Genomic DNA, 19063 nt, shown 5'->3' with positions numbered 1-19063 from the left:
TAGATTTTCTTTAATATTTCTTTTAGTTTCATTTTTTTTATAATGGTCATAACAAACATGTTATCGATGTTGATTATGTCAGTTCAGTTCATCTTTAAACATTTGCATTCATGTCATCTCTCCATAGGACCTTATATCCTTCATGGACATACTGGTGAGTCACCGACACTGGGTTCGTATCCCAAAGTCCAGACTTGTGTGAGCATGTGTTATTTTTTTTATTTTTTTTTAATCTTAGATTGTGTATGTGTGCATGGCTGATGTTTGAAGCAGCCTCACTTGGCTCAGTCAGTCTAATAAGACTTGTGTGAGCGTGTGTTAGAGTTTTGTTTTTTTTATCTTAGATTGTGTGAGTATATTTGTCTGTGTGTGTGTGTGTGTGTGTGTGTGTGTGTGTGTGTGTGTGTGTGTGTGTGTGTGTGTGTGTGTGTGTGTGTGTGTGTGTGTGTGTGTGTGTGTGTGTGTGACTGATTGACTTTCTACACTGACGCATGTGTCGCTGCTAGTTTGCAACTGGCGCAGAGCGTTCTTTTCCCTCCACCGCCACGCGTCGGTAAATTAGGGAATGATCTTGCGGTCTTGGCGGTTTGGCGAAAGGAGGAGGCGTGTTCTGGCGCAAAAATTCCCTGGTGCTATTTTGCAGTTTCAGAAAACAATTCTGCCACAAACCAGGAAATACCTGGTTTTAAGTCAGTGGCGCGTTGTTCAGATGCTATTTTAAGGGCGCATGCATAATGTTATACTTTGCTTCTCTCATCTACCTAGCCACACATTCTTGGTAAATATTTTTTGAAAGAACAGCTGTAATAAGTTGTACTTTTAAATCAATGCATCTGCAAACACCCTACAGCAAACACATATTTTCTTAACACAGACATCGTGTCCAAGCCCATAACTTGCAGGATTGATGAGTATTTGATCGTGAGAATCATTGTTTTACCGCGAGTGAGTGTTAAAAAGAATAAATGAATGCAGCATGCGCATGTGTGTATGTGTAAAATAATGAATAATAATGAATGCGGGCGCGGTTGTGTTCATCCATCTGTTTAAACACACGCAAACTATACACATAACGCATAATACAGTCGGGGGGACGCATGCATATTAGGAACACAAGTCGATAACGATAATGTGTACAATACTGGTAAGAAAAATGTTTGTTTATGTATTGCGTATATCATTAAATAGTACCACAATTACTGCAGATAATATGTTAGATCATAAAAGTTTTCTTTGCTGAAATATATTTGAGGACTCAGTATTTCTGTAGTTGTGGAAGAAAACCTTATTCCATGTGTGAATTAGGCCATATTATTTGGCCATAAACTGAGCCATTTGAAGTTTGAAATTCATGTGCATCTTTCTCATCGGAGACTGCAGACGCGCTGTCAAAATATCAACTCGTCAGACTCAAATGCGCTCATGGCTCTTAAAGGGGACTCTCGTTGGTTTATTGCACGTTACACCCAAACCAAACCTACGTGTAATTAGGCTACTTCAGGGCAAGCCTTTTTAGAATTGTGTCGGGCGCAAGACTAATTTATCCGCCGGTAAAATAGCGACATCGCCATAGAACAGTCCACAAAGCCACTTGCGTTTGGCACTTCTCACTTGCGTTTCAGACGGTTAAAATAGGGCCCTTGGAGTTAGTGTGTGAGTGTGTCCACCGACATGTATCACGGATAGATGAGCAACGTTTGCTTCAGTCCACTGGGTAGGCTGGTAGACTGATCTATCCAGCGCACATGTGGTTGGACACGCCCACCTGTGATGTCAATAAAGAACAGGAAGAGGCAGAGTTTCAAAACAGCTTGTAACAGCTATTCACACTCAGACCTGGTGGTGTAATATCAACCCTGAGAGAGAGAGAGAGAGAGAGAGAGAGAGAGGATATTGCTGCGTTGTGCGATATGTTGTGGGTGACGGCCTGTGTGTTTTGGGGGCGGGGCCAGGCCATCCCTCAGGTGACCCTGATTGGTCACGACTGGGGCGGGGCCCTGGTCTGGAGCATGGCCAAGTACTTCCCCGAGAGGGTCCGGTGAGACACACACACACACACACACACACACACACACACTGAGACACACACACTAAGACGCACAAACACACGCACACCACACTCACTAAGACACACACACACACTAAGACAGACACACCAAGACACACACACGAACGCATGCACGCACCCGCACGCACACATGCATATGCAAGCACTGAGACACACACACAAAAACGTAGACAGACATACACACACACACGCAAACTAAGACAGACTGAAACACTAAGACAAACACACACACACACACACTGAGACACACTAAGACAGACACACACTAAGATACATACACACACACACAGAACACACTGAGACACACTTAGACAGACACACACAAAGACACGCACACAAAGACACATACTAAGACGCACGCACACAATAATACGATCACGCACACTAAGACAGACACAAGCACGCACACACACATAGGAACACACTGATACACACTAAGACAGACACACACTAAGATGAAAGCTCACACACACACACACACACACATAGGAACACACTAAGACACACACACAGACACACACACAGACACACGCACATACAAACGCACACTGAGACACACTATGACAGACACACACTCTCACACTAAGACGCACATACACAGTAAAACACACGCGCACACACACAGTAAGACACACACCCAGTAAGAAACACACATACACACAAACAATAAGACGCACACACAGCAAGACACAAACACACAGTAAGACGCACATACACCAAGACACATACACGCAGTAAGACGCACACACACAAACTCACCCAGTAAGATGCACGCGCACACACACACAGGATGGTATTTGACAGCACCTTCATCTTACTTACTAACTGTGTGTGTATGCGTGTCTTTCTTACTGTGTGTGTGTGTGTGTGTGTGTGTGTGTGTGTGTGTGTGTGTGTGTGTGTGTGTGCAGGGCGGTGGCCTCTCTTAACACCCCCCTGTTCCCCGTGGACCCCACCTCGGACCCCCTGATGAAAGTCAAAGCCGTCCCGATCTTCGACTATCAGATCTACTTCCAAGAGCCGGTGAGGACACACACACACACTAGGACACACACACATAGGCACACACTAGCACTCACGCACGCAGGCACACACACACACACACACACACACAGCCACCCGCACACACACACACACACACACACACACACACACACACACACACACACACACACACACACACACACACACACACACACACAAGGACACACACTCACTAACTTACTCACTCATTCATTAGTACACACACTAGGACACACACGCACACACACTCAGTCACACACACACTATGCCACACACTCTCACTCACACACACACACAGTAAGACACACACACACACACACACACACACACACACACACACACACACACACACACAGTAAGACACAAACACACAGTAAGAGGCCCACACAGTAAGACTCACACTAAGACACACACTCACACACTAAGAGACGCAAACACAGAAACACACTAAGACACACACGCTTTAAGACACACTAAGAGACGCACACACACACACTAAGACAAACATGTTGTTTTTTCAATGGGATATGTCATCTCTACAATCTTCCATCAGCAATCTCTACAATCTCTCTTTCTTTCTTTCCTTCATTCTCTCTCTCTCTCTCTCTCTCTCTCTCTCTCTCTCTCTCTCTCTCTCTCTCTCTCTCTCTCTCTCTCTCTCTCTCTCTCTCTCTCTCTCTCTCTCTCCCTCTCTCTCCCTCTCTCTCAGGGGGTTGCGGAGGCCGAACTAGAAACGGACCTGGAGAGGACGTTCAATATCTTTTTCCTCGACAGCAGGCCTGTGAGGACACACACAAACACTCTGTCACACGCACACACTCACACACATAAACACACACACACACACACACACACACACACACACACACACACACACACACACACACACACACACACACTCTCACTCCCTCTCGCTCTCTCTTCATCACAAACACACTCTCTCTCTCCATCACACACACACTCTCTCTCTCTACATCACACACGCACGCAAGCTTCCTAAAACAAACACACACACACACACACTTCCTAAAAAACACACACACACACACACACACAACACACACTTTCCACACATTACTCTCCCCATACACAACCATGCCTCGTGTGTGTGTGTGCAATGTGTGTGTGTCTCTCTCTCTACAGGACATTCCACAGATCAGTACAGCAGGAGTCTGTGCCAGAGGTAAGACAGTCCACCTCTGATAGCTCCACCCACATCAGGGCCATGCTGAATGAATGAATGAACATCCATGGGGAATGAATGAGTAAATGTCAATGGGGATTAAATTAATGAACGTCCATGGTGAATAAGTTAATGAACGTCCATGGTGAATGAATGAATGAACGTCCATGGTGAATAAGTTAATGAACGTCCATGGTGAATGAATGAATGAACGTCCATGGTGAATGAATGAATGAACGTCCATGGTGAATGAATGAATGAACGTCCATGGTGAATGAATGAATGAACGTCCATGGTGAATGAATGAATGAACGTCCATGGTGAATGAATGAATGAACGTCCATGGTGAATGAATGAATGTCCAGGTGTGCAGCACCGAACACAACACAACCTTTGTGTGTTTGCAAGATCTTTTTGAACTTACTTGATTTTAAACATTTCTTCAACATTTTAAACTTCTTTGTGTGTTTTTTTGTGTGTGTGTTTTTGTGTGTGTGTCCATGTTTGTTTGTTTTTGTGTGTCCATGTTTATATGTGTGTGTGTGTGTGTGTGTGTGTGTGTGTGTGTGTGTGTGTGTGTGTGTGTGTGTGTGTGTGTGTGTGTGTGTGTGTGTGTGTGTGTGTGTGTCTGTGAGTGTCTGTCTGGTGTGTGTGTGTGTGTGTCCATGTTTGTTTATATGTGTGTGTGTGTGTGTGTGTGTGTGTGTGTGTGTGTGTGTGTGTGTGTGTGTGTGTGTGTTTGTGTAACAGGCGGTCTGTTTGTGGGGTTACCGGAAGAGATTCCAAGGAGTAACTTGGTCACGGAGTCTGACCTTCAGTTCTACGTAGAGCAGTTCAAGGACTCAGGATTCAGGTGCACACGCACACACACACACACACGCGCACACACACGCACGCGCACGCATACACATAAACACACACTTACATGTATCTTTCAAACACACACTCACGCAAGCACATACACGCACACACACGCATATACAAACGCACGCGACACACACTTTGACTCACACCTCACACCTCTCTGTTCCAGGAGGCCTTTGAACTGGTACCGTAACATTGAGAGGAACTGGAGGTGGATGTGTTCCCGTCCCCGGGGAAAGGTTTGTTTAACGCACTTACCTCACTTTGGAAACAAAACCATCATACAGCTTTGCGCTCTCTGGACTTTCTATCTACCTCTATCTACCTGCAGAACTCGTACTGGGTTTGGGAAGAGGGCCTTCATGTACTCTGCTCCGTCTGCCTGCAACAGTCTTCAATTAAGCAATATCACACTCGAGGGAGTGCGGTTGTACTGAATATGAGCACGGCTGTGATTCGGTCGTTGGTACGAGGCTGTAGGCCGAGTGCCGAAGATAATCACAGCCGAGCTGATATTCAGTACAACAGCACGACCTCGAGTGTGATATTGCTTTTATACAACAGTTCTACAAGCGCCATTTATTAATTAACAGTAATGAGCAACAACTAGGATTTTTTGTTTATTTAATGATTTATTTGGCTCTGCCAACACAGATACATCCGAAACTGTACTGGGATTGATCTATTGCCAAGCAACACATAAACACACTAGCAATCTAAGCAACATAAAGATCGTTAATAACATTAACAGTTATTAAGAACCTGTAAAGCGGAGTGATACATGTATTTTTATTCTTTAAACTTTATTGACATTTTGATTGTTGTATTTTGCTTCCAGTTTGTATTCTGTGATTTGTATATCCTGGACTTTTGTGATCAGGGCATTGCTGTAAAAGAGCTCTTTGAGCTCACTCTTTTTTCCCCCTGATTAAACAAATCTATACATACTCTGATGACTTGCACTGAATGCAGTCAGCCAGGGTTGCATAGTCCGGACAGTAGCACAGGCTTCCAAATGACCATCAGTCATGGTGGAATGGTGTTTGATATACTTAAAGGTTGTATCAGCGATTCTATGCCGAAACATAAATTATCGACCTCATCTGATCTTTCCTAGAGATCACCTGTCATCTAACATCGCTGATACAACCTTTAATAGTCGTCATGTGGGAAAGACTTACTGACATTAATAAGCAGAGCCAAATAATGCAGTCATGGAGGTAGCATAATTCCTCATGTTTGGAAACTTTGCCTTTTGTGAGTAAAGGGCTGATGAACCTTTATGGTTTTGCGTTGAGTTTTAGTTAGCGGACCAATCACAGCCTTTGCTGCTGCGTTGTCTCGACGGAAGGTAACAATTTATGGGAGGCGCACGTCAGGCCCTTGCGGTGGACGCAAGGAGTGTCCGCAAGGACGTAACGGGTAGCCCCCTTGCGTTGCGTAAATGTGGGAACATAATCAGCCCTTAAGTTCCAAATGTATCCAGAATCTCAATATCAGCTTGTACTGTCAACGTCTCACCCTCCACTGCAGGCAAGTTCATGGGAAGCAGTGCTGCAATTTTGGATGGGAGTAAATCAACCTCTTCATCTTCCTCTACATTATACATACAGAACATTTGTATGATTTTTTTGGAATGTCGGGTGATTGACTGGCACTACCTTTGCGATCTACGTATTGGGCACAAATGGATTCCAATAAGAAAACCTAAATATATGTGTGTGTCTGTGTGTTTGTGTCCGTCTTTGTGTGTGTGTGAGTGTGAGTGTGTGTGTGTGTGTGTCCATGTGTGTGTGTCTGTGTGTCCATGTGTGTGTGTCTATGTCCATGTTTGTGTGTGCGTGTGACTGTGTGTGTATGGGTTTCTGTGTGTGTGTGTGTCCATGTGTGTCCTTATTTGTATGTATTCCAGCTCATGATGCCAGCCCTGATGGTGACTGCTGGGAAAGACTTTGTCCTGCTGCCCATCCTTACCAAGGGAATGGAGGAACAGGTACACACACACACACACACACACACACACACACACACACACACACACACACACACACACACACACACACACACACACACACACACACACACACACACACACACACACACACACACAGGTGAACAGACACACATAAGCAAGAACACACACACACAGTGATCCACACACATACGGAATACACACACACACAAAAACAAACACACACACACACACACACACACACACACACACACACACACACACACACACACACACACACACACACACACACACACACATTTTAGGGGCACACACCATAAATCAAAATGGCAATGTGATTTTCTCTTTTTTCAATGTATTACTGATACAAATGTTTATAAAAGATGCAGAAATTACAATGTGCGATTTCAAATTCAGCGTCACATTTTATTGTGATTCTCATCTATACCAACTGTTTCCATGTGTACGTGCATGCTTTCGACGAGCACGGAAGCAACAGTTTCACGGGAGTGTGCCGGCTTGTCATGCCGCAGGACGCTGCGCCTCCTCTCTGCCCGCTCGCATCTCCATTGAGAACGCAGCAGGCGCGACAAACGCCTCCCGTCTGAAATGCCCTTTATTGCACATGAAGTCCTGACCGGGTTCGCTGGCCGTTTCGGAGCCCTAGGCGACTCGAAGTCAACTTGCGCCCTGGACAGGTCTTGCGACCGGGGGGGGGGGGGGGGGGGGGGGGGGTGCTATGTACGCTGACGGTTTCGGGCCGCCCTGACAATTGCTCCCGCGCCCCCTCGCTTCTCCGTTCGCGTCGTATATTTTAATTGATATATTTTTTAATTAAGGGCGCCACCAGAGGGCGCCCCCAACGCATTTGTCGCCCTAGGCGGTCGCCTAGCTCGCCTATGCCGATCGCCGGCCCTGACTGTGTCGGACACGGGTGCGGGTAGGTTCGGACGCCTGAACAGCGCATGTTGGGCGCGTGTTGGACGCGGGTTGGATGCAGGTTTTGCGATTGCGAGCTAGACTTCTCCGGGGCTGGAGATGTTATTCAGGAGCGGAGGAGTCAACAGTGGAAGATGTGGCAAACATTATTACACTATGTGGCCAAACACCACATAATGTAATTCCCCGGCGTTCCAACTATTGTGTCTAATTTTCCTTCGGGTGGGGGTCGGGCGTCGATATCAATTTATAGCAGGTCGGGTCGGGTGCGGAATGTAACTTGCGCTACTGTTGGAACACGGGTCGGATGCGGTTTTAAGTATTGCGGGTACGGGTGGGTGCGTGTTTGCAAAATAAGACCCGTGCTGAACTCTGGCACTGGCACACTAGCGATGGGTCGTTCGTTACCGAATCAGTTTGAATGTTTGAACAAATCTTTAACATGAACAAATCGAACTGATTCTTCTCTCTCGTTCGTCTCGTTCGTTCTCAGACTCGACTCCTCCCAGACCCACTAGTCGCTGACTCGCTGTTCGTTCACTGACTGTGAAGAGGGAATAGGCTTAGTGAGCGAGCGTACGATAATACGATTCAATATCAGTGAAATGATAAATGCATGCTGTCTTTGTACTTTGTACTTCATGCCAGATTAATCAAACATTTCAATGTCTTGGTTAAAGTTGTAATATTGATTGATGACCGACTTTCACAATGGTTTGAGATTGAGAACGAAGGAGCTGAGTCTGATTGACTCAGCTGAGAACCGTGCATTCCATGATTCGATTCACCGCTACCGGAAACTCGACTGAACGAACGAAAGAACGAACGATTCTGAACGACACTTCTTGGTGAACTGACTGACGCGAACTGAAGCAAAAGAATCATTGAATCCATCCCTATGGCACACTAGCCGCAGGTCCGAAGAACGAGTCAATAGTTTGCTCACAGAGACGTTTACACGCGCTCGATATTTAAACTCTAGGACCCTCCCCCTCCACACATTAGCCACTAACAGTGGCCATTCCCTATCCGTCTCACACTCATTGGCCTGCTACAGATTTCGGATTCGTTGACGCGCCCCTTCCCCGTTTAACGTGTAATAAATAATAAAATAAAAAAGGGCAAATTTACTGGTCGCACATGTGATGTGAAATTCAGTCGCACACTCTCACATTTTGGTCGACTATTTGGTCGCAGTTTGGAGCCCTGCACACACACACACACACACACACACACACACACACACACACACACACACACACACACACACACACACACACACAAATGGAGACACACACAAGGAGACACACACACACACGGTGACCCACGGAGACAGACACACGGAGACACACACACACACACACACACTCATACACACATGGAGACATACACACACGGAGACACACAGACACACACACAGACAAACACACAGACACACATACACGCTTCGCAAATGGAACTTGAGATAGATGAGATTCAACAAACACACACTCCATCACTGTGTGTGGAGTGTGTGTTGAATCGTCCTCAATCGCTCGATTCAACAATACATTTTGGCACTTTTTACTCCCGGATCAGACCGCAGAAAAAGCCTTGGACTTTCCTACCGCCAACATGCCTCCGCATTCGGATATCTCAGGCACGGAGACTGGGAAATGCACAGACTGCGCCAAACTGGAAAAGACATTGGCTTTAATTGAAACGAGACTAGCAGCAGTAGAAAAATGCAAAGGACTCCTACAGGATACAGTGCCGATGGGTGAGTTTGCTGAGCTCACTCAGATACAGCAAGATGACCAAAGCTACACTGTATCCTTCCCGAAGCTGGACAAGAGAGAGACAGTTCCAGCTGCGTCTCACTGGCACAGAGTCGGCGCTAAGCCAAAGCAACATACCAAAGTGAATCAACAAGTTCACTCAACGCCAAATGCTAAGCTACCCAAAGCTAAAGTTACATGTATCAGCCGGATTAGCCCGTCACTGAAGAACCGGTTCCTGCCACTTCAAGAGTCCAAGAACGCGCCTGCCACCGATGCACCCCTGAGCCCCGAGATGCGTCCGGACGGACAGTGCGGACAGAGACGGAACAACCAGTCGCCACGGAGGCGGGCTGCGCATGTGTCTGCCACCGTCCAACAAGGGCCCATCTCAGAGACAGATGAACCAGACACTCTGATTATAGGAGACTCAACTATCAAGGATATAACCGGTAAGAAGATCAAAACATGCATCTTCCCATATGGAATGGTTAGTGATATCAACCATAAACTAGCCAAAATCATATTGGAAAACCCCAAAATCTCACAGATTATTGTGCATGCAGGATTTAATGATATTCAAAGAGAACAGTCAGAACTTCTGAAGAGGGATAACACTGATCTATTGGATACACTGGACAAAATACACATCAAGTCTTTCATCAGTGGACCCATACCAACAGTTGACAGGGTAATAAACAGATTCAGTCGTCTACTTGCACTGAATACATGGCTTTCCAAAGTCTGCAATGAAAGAGGAAGGGACTTTATTGACAATTTCAACTTATTCTGGGGGCGCAAATATCTTTTCAGAGCAGATGGCCTACACCCAAACAGGTTAGGCTCAAAACTGTTGAGGGACAATCTTCTCTTCTCGCTTTACGCACAGGCCACAATCTTGCCATGGTCTGACGCACAGGCCACAATCAGAGCACAGGTTGAGAAGAAGCGAGACTACAGCCTCCCCCACACATCTACTCTGCCACTATCTGACACACAGATAGCAGACAGCCCACAGACCTTGAAGAGAGACAACAGCCCGCCCGACGCCATCAACACTGTGCCCTCCCCCATCGCTGATGCTGGCTTGGCGAGGAACGGCCACCCCCCTCCTCTGCATTCCCCCATCGACGATGACCTCCAGCCTCATCTCTCCCATAGCCACAACAACAACTCCAGCTGGGATAGAGTCTCCGATGTCTCCCTTTGCGATTTTCCAGCCGAATTTAAGAAACTGGAATATGCTGGCATCAAACTTGCATCTGTGTCAATGATAGCATCGCCACGTCATGGCCGCAGGCTGCTATCACCCAGGAGGATGGCGCCCCACCCCCACCACCGTACTGATAGTAGTCCTGAGTATTACTGAGACAAAAAAGGGTTCAGCCGTAGACACAGTATAAAGGAAGTTTCTCATAATCTGCTGAACCCAAGGTTGCCTACGTCAAAGCAGGGCAACTTTCGCATTCATGCTGTAACCACTAAGAGAGTAAACAAAGGGAAACTTAGACACACTGCTAACCTCACAAATCTCATATCTATTGCCTCCAAACCAAAAACAACCTTAAAGCCTATCAACAGCACCATCAGGATGGCTCTACTTAATGTGAGGTCTCTTAATAACAAATCATTTTTAGTTAATGATTTTATTCACACTTCTAAACTGGATTTTATGTTTTTAACTGAAACATGGCTGGAACAAAATAACAGTGCAACCGTTCTGATAGAGACAGCTCCTCCCGACTATAACTTTTTTGATGCATGTAGATCTGGAAAAAGAGGTGGAGGGGTTGCTGCTATATTTAAAAATGTATTTCAGGGGAAACAGATGTTATTTGGTGATTTTCCATCGTTCGAATACCTTAGTGCTGTATTGAAATGCTCCCCCAGAGTTCTCCTATTAATTATTTAAAGGCCACCCACATATTCTGCAAATTTTTTCGATGACTTCACAGAATTATTGTCTAGCATCTCCACAGAATTTGACTGTCTAGTTATAACTGGTGACTTCAATTTTCATACTGATGATTTGAATGACAAGTGTGCAAAAAAACTTTTTACCATTTTGGACACATTTGAACTGTCTCAACATGTGAAAGAGGCTACTCATTGTAAGGGGCACACTCTAGACCTGGTTATCACAAAGGGCCTCAATGTTTCTGATCTCTCTGTGACTGATCCTTCCTTGTCTGACCACTTTTGTGTTTTCTTTAACATATCTTTTATTCCCGACATACAGACAAAATCAAACACTGTCAAAAAACGGTATATCAATGAAGATTCTAATGTACTTTTTAAAAAGGCCATCTCCTTGCTACCACCTCTAAACCCATGTTCTGCTGATGATCTTGTAGAAAACTTTAATTTGAAAATTTTGAAAGTCATAGATGTCATTGCACCTTATAAGGTTAAAACGATTTCTGGAAAGCAAAAGGCACCCTGGAGAAAAGCTGCTTCTGTAACAGCACAGAAAAAAGAATGCAGGAAGGTTGAACGCATCTGCCGTAAAACAAAACTTCATATTCACCATGATATCTATAAAGAGAGCCTCCGTGCCTACAATTTAGACTTAAAAAATGCTAGAGAAACATTTTTCTCCAATATCATTAAAACCAACACTAATAATGCAAAAACCCTATTTGCAACTGTTGACAGACTGACCAACCCCCCAACACAAATTCCACCTGATCTCCATTCCACGCAGAAATGCAATGAGTTTGCAGCTTTTTATACTGATAAAATTGAAGGTATCAGACGCGCCATCAATATCTCCACTTCAAACAAAAATGTTGGACTACCACCCTGTTCCGGCAAAAATAACGTGGCAAGGATGGCATGCTTTAATGTTATAGACTCTCAAAATCTTGTGGAAACTGTGACACAACTAAAGACATCCACCTGTTGCCTTGATACTATACCTACCAACCTCTTTAAGAATGTTTTCGACTGCCTAGCAGCAGACATATTGCAGATAGTTAACAACTCTCTCCAGTCAGGCAATTTCCCAAAAGCTTTGAAAACTGCAGTTATTAAACCCCTTTTAAAAAAGCGGAGCCTAGATGCCTCTGTTATTAACAACTACAGACCAATATCAAATCTACCCTTCATAAGTAAAATCATTGAGAAAGTTGTCCTCCAGCAACTTAATCACTTCCTGGCATCAACTGGTTGCTATGACACCTTCCAATCAGGGTTTCGACCCCTGCAAAGCACGGAGACCGCCCTTATTAAAGTTGTAAACGACATCCGTCTTAACACAGACTCTGGCAAAATCTCAATACTAATGCTACTTGACCTCAGTGCTGCATTCGACACTGTAGACCATACATTACTTCTGGACAGGTTAGAAAACTGGGTGGGGCTTTCAGGCACCGTCTTAAATTGGTTCAGGTCCAACCTACAAAATAGGAACTACTTTGTTTCCATTGGCGACTTTGTATCAGAATCAACCAACGTGACATGTGGAGTCCCACAAGGTTCGATCTTAGGACCCTCTTTATTCAACATCTCCATGCTCCCACTAGGGCAAATCATGCAAAATAACAATATTGACCATCATTGCTATGCTGATGACACGCAAATCTATGTATCGCTATCACCAAATGACTATCGGCCCATAGATCTGCTGTGCCAGTGCATTGAGCAAGTGAAAGAATGGATGTGCCGAAATTTCCTTCAACTAAATGAGGACAAAACAGAGATAATTGTATTTGGTTCTAAAACTGAAAGGCTTAAAGTAACCGAACACCTTCACTCTCTGTCCCTGAAAACCTCAATCAAAGCCAGAAATCTAGGGGTTATCATGGATTCAGATTTACATTTCGACAGTCACATCAAATCAGTTACAAAATCTGCATATTATCACCTTAAAAATTTAGCAAGACTTAGAGGGCTCATGTCCTCCGAAGACTTACAAAAACTTGTACATGCCTTTATCACTAGTAAGCTTGATTACTGCAATGGTCTCCTTACAGGTCTCCCAAAACAAACTCTGAGGAAGCTTCAGCTTGTTCAGAATGCTGCTGCTAGAGTTCTAACAAAGACCAAAAAATTTGATCATATTACACCAATTCTGAAATCGTTACATTGGCTTCCTGTAGGTCAGAGAATTGACTTTAAAATCATGTTGCTAACCTATAAATCCCTACATGGTTTAGGCCCAAAATATTTAACTGATATGCTTCCACTACATCAGCCTTCTAGACCACTAAGATCCTCTGAGACCAATCTGTTAATTATCCCCAGAGTAAACACGAAACATGGGAAAGCAGGATTTAGTTACTATGCAACAAATAGCTGGAATAAACTCCCAGAGGATTTAAGACTTGCCCCAACTCTGAGCACCTTTAAAAGAAGACTGAAGACTTTTATGTTTGCTATAGCTTTCTGCTAAATCTTAAATACATTTAACTTTGCCTTTATTTTCTATTTTAATACTAAAATGCCTTTTTCTATTTTATGTTTGCTTTAGCTTTCAGCTAAATATCTATTATTTTATTTTATTGTATGACAATGTTTATATGTGAAGCACTTTGAGTCTGCCTTGTGTATGAAAAGTGCTATATAAATAAAGTTGCCTTGCCTTGCCTAATAATCCTCAAAATAATTGTAGCACAAAACTTTCCAAGGAAACCCCTCCCTTTTAAAATCCCCTCTTTAGGAATGTGTTTGGAGGAACATCTCATCTCATCTCATTTTCGTCCGCTTATCCGGGGTCGGGTCGCGAGGGGAGCAGCTCAAGCAGGGGGCCCCAGACTTCCCTTTCCCGGGCCACATTGACCAGCTCTGACGGGGGGATCCCGAGGCGTTCCCAGGCCAGTGTTGAGATATAATCTCTCCACCTAGTCCTGGGTCTTCCCCGAGGTCTCCTCCCCACTGGACGTGCCTGAAACACCTCCCAAGGAAGGCGCCCAGTGGGCATCCTTACCAGATGCCCGAACCACCTCAGCTGACTCCTTTCTAAGTAAAGGAGCAGCGGCTCTAATCCGAGCTCCTCACGGATGGCTGAGCTTCTCACCCTATCCCTAAGGGAGACGCCAGCCACCCTTCTGAGAAAACTCTTCTCGGCCGCTTGTACCCGCGATCTCGTCCTTTCGGTCATCACCCAGCCCTCATGACCATAGGTGAGGATAGGAACGAAGATCGACCGGTAGATCGAGAGCTTTGCCTTGCGGCTCAGCTCACTTTTCGTTACAACGGTGCGGTAAAGCGAATGCAATACCGCCTCCGCTGCTCCGATTCTCCGGCCAATCTCACGCTCCATAGTACCCTCACTCGCGAACAAGACCCCGAGGTACTTGAACTCCTTCACTTGGGCTAAGGACTCATTTCCTTCCCGGAGTAAGCAATCCATCGGTTTCCTGCTAAGAGTCATGGCCTCAGATTTAGCGGTGCTGATCCTCATCCCAGCGGCTTCACACTCGGCCGCCAGCCGATCCAGTGAGTGCTGAAGGTCACAGGCCGATGATCCAATGAGGACCACATCATCTGCAAAAAGCAGTGACGAGATCCTCAGACCACCGAACTGCAACCCCTCCCCACCACGACTACGCCTCGATATCCTGTCCATGTATATCACAAACAGGATTGGTGACAAGGCACAGCCCTGGCGGAGACCAGCACCCACTGAAAACGAAACTGACTGGCTGCCGAGGACGCGAACACAGCTCTCGCTTTGGGAGTACAGAGATTGGATGGCCCTGAGGATAGACCCCCTTACCCCATACTCCCGCAGCACCTCCCACAGTTTCTCCCGGGGGACCCGGTCATACGCCTTCTCCAGATCCACAAAACACATGTAGACCGGATGGGCATACTCCCAGGCCCCCTCCAGGATCCTTGCGAGAGTGAAGAGCTGGTCCGTAGTTCCACGTCCGGGGCGAAAACCGCATTGTTCCTCTTCAATCTGAGGTTCGACGATCGGCCGAACCCTCCTTTCCAGCACCTTGGAGTAGACTTTACCAGGGAGGCTGAGAAGTGTGATACCCCGGTAATTGGCACACACTCTCTGGTCCCCCTTTTTGAACAGGGGAACCACCACCCCTCGAGCTCTGCCTCCAACATAGAGGGCATGTTATTCGGATTCAGGAGTTCCTCAAAGTGTTCCTTCCAACGTCCGACGACCTCCTCAGTTGAGGTCAACAGAGTCCCATCCTTACTGTACACAGCTTGGACGGTTCCCCGTTTCCCCCTCCTGAGGTGCCGGATAGTCTTCCAGAAACACTTTGGTGCCGACCGAAAGTCCTTCTCCATGGCCTCTCCGAACTTCTCCCACACCCGCTGCTTAGCCTCCGACACGGCAGCAGCTGCAGCCCTTCGGGCCTGTCGGTACCCTGCAACCGAGTCAGGAGTCCTCCAGGATATCATATCCCGGAAGGCCTCCTTCTTCAATCGGATGGCTTCCCTGACCACCGGTGTCCACCACGGTGTCCGAGGGTTACCGCCCCTTGAGGAGCCTAAGACCCTGAGGCCACAGCTAGCCACCGCAGCTTCTGCAATGGAGGCTTTGAACACCGCCCACTCCGGCTCAATGCCCCCAACCTCCACAGGAATGCCAGAAAAACTCAGCCAGAGGTGTGAGTTGAAGATACCTAGGACGGGGGCCTCCTCCAGACGTTCCCAGTTCACCCGCACTGTTCGTTTGGGCTTACCAGGTCTATCCGGAAATTTCCCCCATTCCCTGATCCAACTCACAACCAGATGGTGGTCGGTTGACAGTTCCGATAACGAAAAAAATTTGGCTTCTAACAATAGCGACAAAATGCTCTGGATTAACGAAATGGCGGCCACTAAAATCATCGGCTTCATGCAAGCGTAGAAATTCCCAGTGATTGCAAGTTACTTTACAAAAGTTATTCGTTACAGTTACTAATTACCTCTCCCAAAAAGTAACTAAATGAGTTACTCAGTTACAAATTATAAAAGATATTTGGAAAGTAACTATTGCTGACTGTTAAGTATTAGTAACGAATTTGTGTAAACAACACCTGCCTCACTCTGCCTCTGACTGGTTTACCTTGAGATTTAAGTGTACCTCAGCCAATCGTCATCATTTATGAGATTGTCTCGTGCCCACTAACCAAGAAAGAACAGTAAAGAGAGAGATCTAGTCGGTCTGACGAAAAAACAGCCGGTAACGGTGTTATAATGATGGGAAGAGTAAATAACTAGATTACTCATTACTGAAAAAAGTAACGCTGTTATTCCCATCACTGGAAATTTCCATAAATTACATAACTCCACTCAGCCCCAGCAGATATTGACCAGATTAATTCCCTCTCTGTTCTTCAGATCCCCAACCTGACCAGAAATCACATCGAGAACTGCGGACATTGGACTCAAATGGAGAAGTACGACGTTTTGGGAGAGTCTAATGCTTAACAGTACTTTGCATTGTGTAGTGTCTTATCCTAGCTATCTCTGCTGTATACGGGGAAGGGGTTAACCTAGTGATTGTAGGTGCTTGGCACTTGCTTCTATGAACATCCATACTGTACCGACAGCGATATATTGTTGTTTCCCCTTCTTCCGACAATAAACTTATTGTAAGTCACTTTGGATAAAAGCTTCTGCTAAACGTAAATGAGTCAATTAAGCTGGTTGCGTTTCGGTGATGTCATGATTCGCTCCTCAACTGTGTGTGGTGTGTGTGTGTGTGTGTGTGTGTGTGTGTGTGTGTGTGTGTGTGTGTGTGTGTGTATCCGTGTTTGTGTGTGCGTGTGACGTCTCTCAGGCCGGCTGAGGTTAACCGAATCCTGATCACCTGGCTCCAGGAGACCCACAGGAAACTCCCCGTTACCATGGCGCCCAAACTGTGACGAGGGCCCTCGTACCCCTGGCGACAAAACCCTGACTTCAGCTTTCTCCTTAATAATAATGTGTGGTTATGTAGATTATTTCAGCCAAATATTAACCAACATTTTCATAACCACCATTCTGCATTAGTTACGACATTTATGTCTGCTTGTTAAAGGTCCCATGACATGAAAATCTCAATTTATGAGGTTTTCTAACATAAATATGAGTTCCCCTAGCCTGCCTATGGTCCCCCAGTGGCTAAAACTTGCGTTTGGTGTAAAACGAGCACTAGCTGTTCTGCTCGCCTTTGAAAAAACGGAGGCTCAAGCACGCTGATTTGGAAATCTGTGCTCATGACGTCATGAGGAATCTCAGCTCCTCCCCTTACTCTGCCTGGCCCGCCCAGAGACGTTGGCCCGCCAATGAGACTCGACCGTGCGAGCGCCACATGTGTGTGTGTGAATACACACACTGTAACGCAAGTGTTTCTTGTCGGTTCTTTGACGTGTCTTGTATTTCCACAACGAGACTGTCGTGGGGGTTATCTAAGCCATGGTTTAGAAGGAATTGGGGGAAAGGAACTTTGGTTTGACTCGCTGAAGTACATGAACTGCGACATGCCGCCGGTTGCCGCGAGGCACCATCGCCCGGCAGCGGGCAGCCGGCCGCAGGCAGCGCGCGGTTCAGTCGACTTCAGGTTGATGTGAAAGTGGAAGAACCAGAGACGTCGCAGAACCCGACAAAGTCGTTTGTGATTCATAATATCGTCTGGAGGCGCACACAATATGTTATATGATATAGATATCTATGTATTATATGATATTATTTAGATATAGAGCTCCAGGACTGTAACGCAAGTGTTGTACACTTCCTTGTTATTTGGATAACCGTTCTGCTGTTGGTGTGATGGCTCATAACACGTCGGACTCTCGTCTCTGGTATTTCTACAACGAGACTCGTATTGGGGGTTATCTCAGCCAAGGTTGAGAATGAATTGGGGGGAAGGAACTTTGGCTTTGACTCCCTCAAGAACATGAACCACGACAAGGAGGAGAAAGGGATCTTTGCCGGGCAGCGCTTATGCACCTCCGCCGGTGGTCCCTCAGCGGGGCTCAAGCGGGAGACATTCGCCGCCAACAATCCCTTTCTCCTCCATGTCGTGGTTCATGTTCTTGAGGGAGTCAAAGCCAAAGTTCCTCCCCCCCCAATTCATTCTCAACCATGGCTCAGATAACCCCCACGACAGTCTCGTTGTGGAAATACAAGACACGTCAAAGAACCGACAAGAAACACTTGCGTTACAGTGTGTGTATTCACACACACACACACACACACACACACATGTGGCGCTCAGTGTGAGCGCCACGTTACAGTGTGTGTATTCACATTGATGTGGACGTTGAAGAACCAGGAACGTCGGAGAACCCAACGCGGTCGTTTGAGATTCATAATATCGGCTC

The 19063-nt window shown here is 46.0% G+C and overlaps 1 protein-coding gene across 1 annotated transcript in view; it reads left to right on the top strand.

Moving 5' to 3' along the window:
* ephx2 (epoxide hydrolase 2, cytoplasmic) overlaps positions 1-17776 on the top strand; it is a 33335-nt gene extending 15559 nt beyond the window's left edge. Inside the window, exons 10-19 of the mRNA XM_060055498.1 lie at positions 128-154; positions 1953-2038; positions 2980-3091; positions 3801-3872; positions 4235-4274; positions 5025-5127; positions 5308-5377; positions 7051-7131; positions 17097-17155; positions 17539-17776. Of these exons, the coding sequence (XP_059911481.1) occupies positions 128-154; positions 1953-2038; positions 2980-3091; positions 3801-3872; positions 4235-4274; positions 5025-5127; positions 5308-5377; positions 7051-7131; positions 17097-17155; positions 17539-17623 (735 nt within the window). The 3' untranslated portion in view covers positions 17624-17776. The remainder of the gene's footprint in view (positions 1-127; positions 155-1952; positions 2039-2979; positions 3092-3800; positions 3873-4234; positions 4275-5024; positions 5128-5307; positions 5378-7050; positions 7132-17096; positions 17156-17538) is intronic.
* Positions 17777-19063: the final 1287 nt, after the last annotated feature.

This window comes from Gadus macrocephalus, chromosome 7 (genome assembly GCF_031168955.1).
Source record: "Gadus macrocephalus chromosome 7, ASM3116895v1".
NCBI lineage: Eukaryota > Metazoa > Chordata > Actinopteri > Gadiformes > Gadidae > Gadus > Gadus macrocephalus.
Note: the sequence above shows the minus strand (reverse complement) of the source record. Positions and strands in the feature narration are given on the sequence as shown.